This window comes from Bison bison, unplaced genomic scaffold (genome assembly GCF_000754665.1).
Source record: "Bison bison bison isolate TAMUID 2011002044 unplaced genomic scaffold, Bison_UMD1.0 scf7180017864180, whole genome shotgun sequence".
NCBI classification, from domain to species: Eukaryota; Metazoa; Chordata; class Mammalia; order Artiodactyla; family Bovidae; genus Bison; species Bison bison.
Window position 1 is genome coordinate 6,719,603 of NW_011494752.1, and position 2,082 is coordinate 6,721,684.

Genomic DNA, 2,082 nt, shown 5'->3' on the forward strand with positions numbered 1-2,082 from the left:
AATAAAGCAGAAATAGATGTTTTTCTGGAACTCTATTGCTTTTTCCATGATCCAGCGGATGTTGGTAGTTTGATCTCTGGTTCCTCTGCCTTTTCTAAAACCAGCTTGAACATCAGGAAGTTCATGGTTCACATATTGCTGAAGCCTGGCTTGGAGAATTTTGAGCATTACTTTACTAGCGTGTGAGATGAGTGCAATTGTGCAGTAGTTTGAGCATTCTTTGGCATTGCCTTTCTTTGGGATTGGAATGAAAACGGACCTTTTCCAGTCCTGTGGCCACTGCTGAGTTTTCCAGATTTGCTGGCATATTGAGTGCAGCACTTTCACAGCATCGTCTTTCAGGACTTGAATTAGCTTAACTGGAATTCCATCACCTCCACTAGCTTTGTTCGTAGTGATGCTTTCTAAGGCCCACTTGACTTCACATTCCAGGATGACTGGCTCTAGGTCAGTGATCACACTATCGTGATTATCTGGGTCGTGAAGATCTTTTTTGTACAGTTCTGTGTATTCTTGCCACCTCTTCTTAATATCTTCTGCTTCTGTTAGGTCCATACCATTTCTGTCCTTTATCGAGCCCATCTTTGCATGAAATGTTCCCTTGGTATCTCTAATTTTCTTGAAGAGATCTCTAGTCTTTCCCATTGTGTTGTTTTCCTCTATTTCTTTGCATTGATCGCTGAGGAAGGCTTTCTTATCTCTTCTTGCTATTCTTTGGAACTCTGCATTCAGATGCTTATATCTTTCCTTTTCTCCTTTGTTTTTTGCTTCTCTTCTTTTCACAGCTATTTGTAAGGCCTCCCCAGACAGCCATTTTGCTTTTTTGCATTTCTCTTTTCATGGGGATGGTCTTGATCCCTGTCTCCTGTACAGTGTCACGAACCTCATTCTGTAGTTCATCAGGAACTCTTATCTATCAGATCTAGGCCCTTAAATCTATTTCTCACTTCCACTGTATAATCATAGGGGATTTGATTTAGGTCATGCCTGAATGGTCTAGTGGTTTTCCCTACTTTCTTCAATTTAAGTCTGAATTTGGCAATAAGGAGTTCATGATCTGAGCCACAGTCAGCTCCTGGTCTTGTTTTTGTTGAATGTATAGAGCTTCTCCATCTTTGGCTGCAAAGAATATAATCAGTCTGATTTCGGTGTTGACCATCTGGTGATGTCCAAGTGTAGAGTCTTCTCTTGTGTTGTTGGAAGAGGGTGTTTGTTATGACCAGTGCATTTTCTTGGCAAAACTCTATTCGTCTTTGCCCTACTTCATTCTGTATTCCAAGGCCAAATTCGCCTGTTACCCCAGGTGTTTCTTGACTTCCTACTTTTGCATTCCAGTCCCCTGTAATGAAAAGGACATCTTTTTTGGTTGTTAGCTCTAAAAGGTCTTGTACGTCTTCATAGAACCGTTCAACTTCAGCTTCTTCAGCGTTATTGGTTGGGGCATAGACTTGGATTACTGTGATATTGAATGGTTTGCCTTGGAAACGAACCCTTGCAGCAACCTATGATACAGATATTATTAGCATGTACCCTATTTCACAGATGAACAGAAAGGTTAAGTGACTTGCCCAAGGTCACACAGCTAGTGAATAACGTAGTTAGGACTTGAACTGAGGTAGTCTGGCTCCAGAACCCATACTTTTGGCCACTCTACTATTAGGTAGGCATTACAATCCTCTTAACAGAGAGCATGAAATGGAGATTCAGAGAGGTGAAATTACTTGTCCAAGGTCCCACAGCTTGTGAAGGATGGAGCTGGTACCCAAGCCTGGATGTGTGGCTCACAAACCAGACTCTGAGATCTTGGTGTCTGCCTCTAGGAGAAAGGGGAGGATAGAGGAATCTGCTCCTGTCAATGGGCTGGCAGGGGCTTTTCCAGTCCCTGTGTGCCCCCTACAGGCAGTAAATCAAACAGCAGGGTTCTGGGTCCAGCTGAAACAGGAAGGATGAGCTCAGGGCCTAAGGGGGTGGACACGTGGCTGAGCCCCTTCTCACCCCTTCCAGTTTTCCGTGGACATTGACTCTGACTTGGTGGAGGAGCTGCCAGCTGAGATTGAGCTGTGGCTGGTGCTTGTGGCTGTG

General features: G+C 43.8%; 1 protein-coding gene across 1 annotated transcript in view; it reads left to right on the forward strand.

Moving 5' to 3' along the window:
• The window catches only part of ITGA3 (integrin, alpha 3 (antigen CD49C, alpha 3 subunit of VLA-3 receptor)), a 33,511-nt gene that overhangs the window by 28,722 nt on the left and 2,707 nt on the right, over positions 1-2,082 (forward strand). Inside the window, 1 exon segment of the mRNA XM_010842777.1 lies at positions 2,005-2,079. Within this exon segment, the coding sequence (XP_010841079.1) occupies positions 2,005-2,079 (75 nt within the window).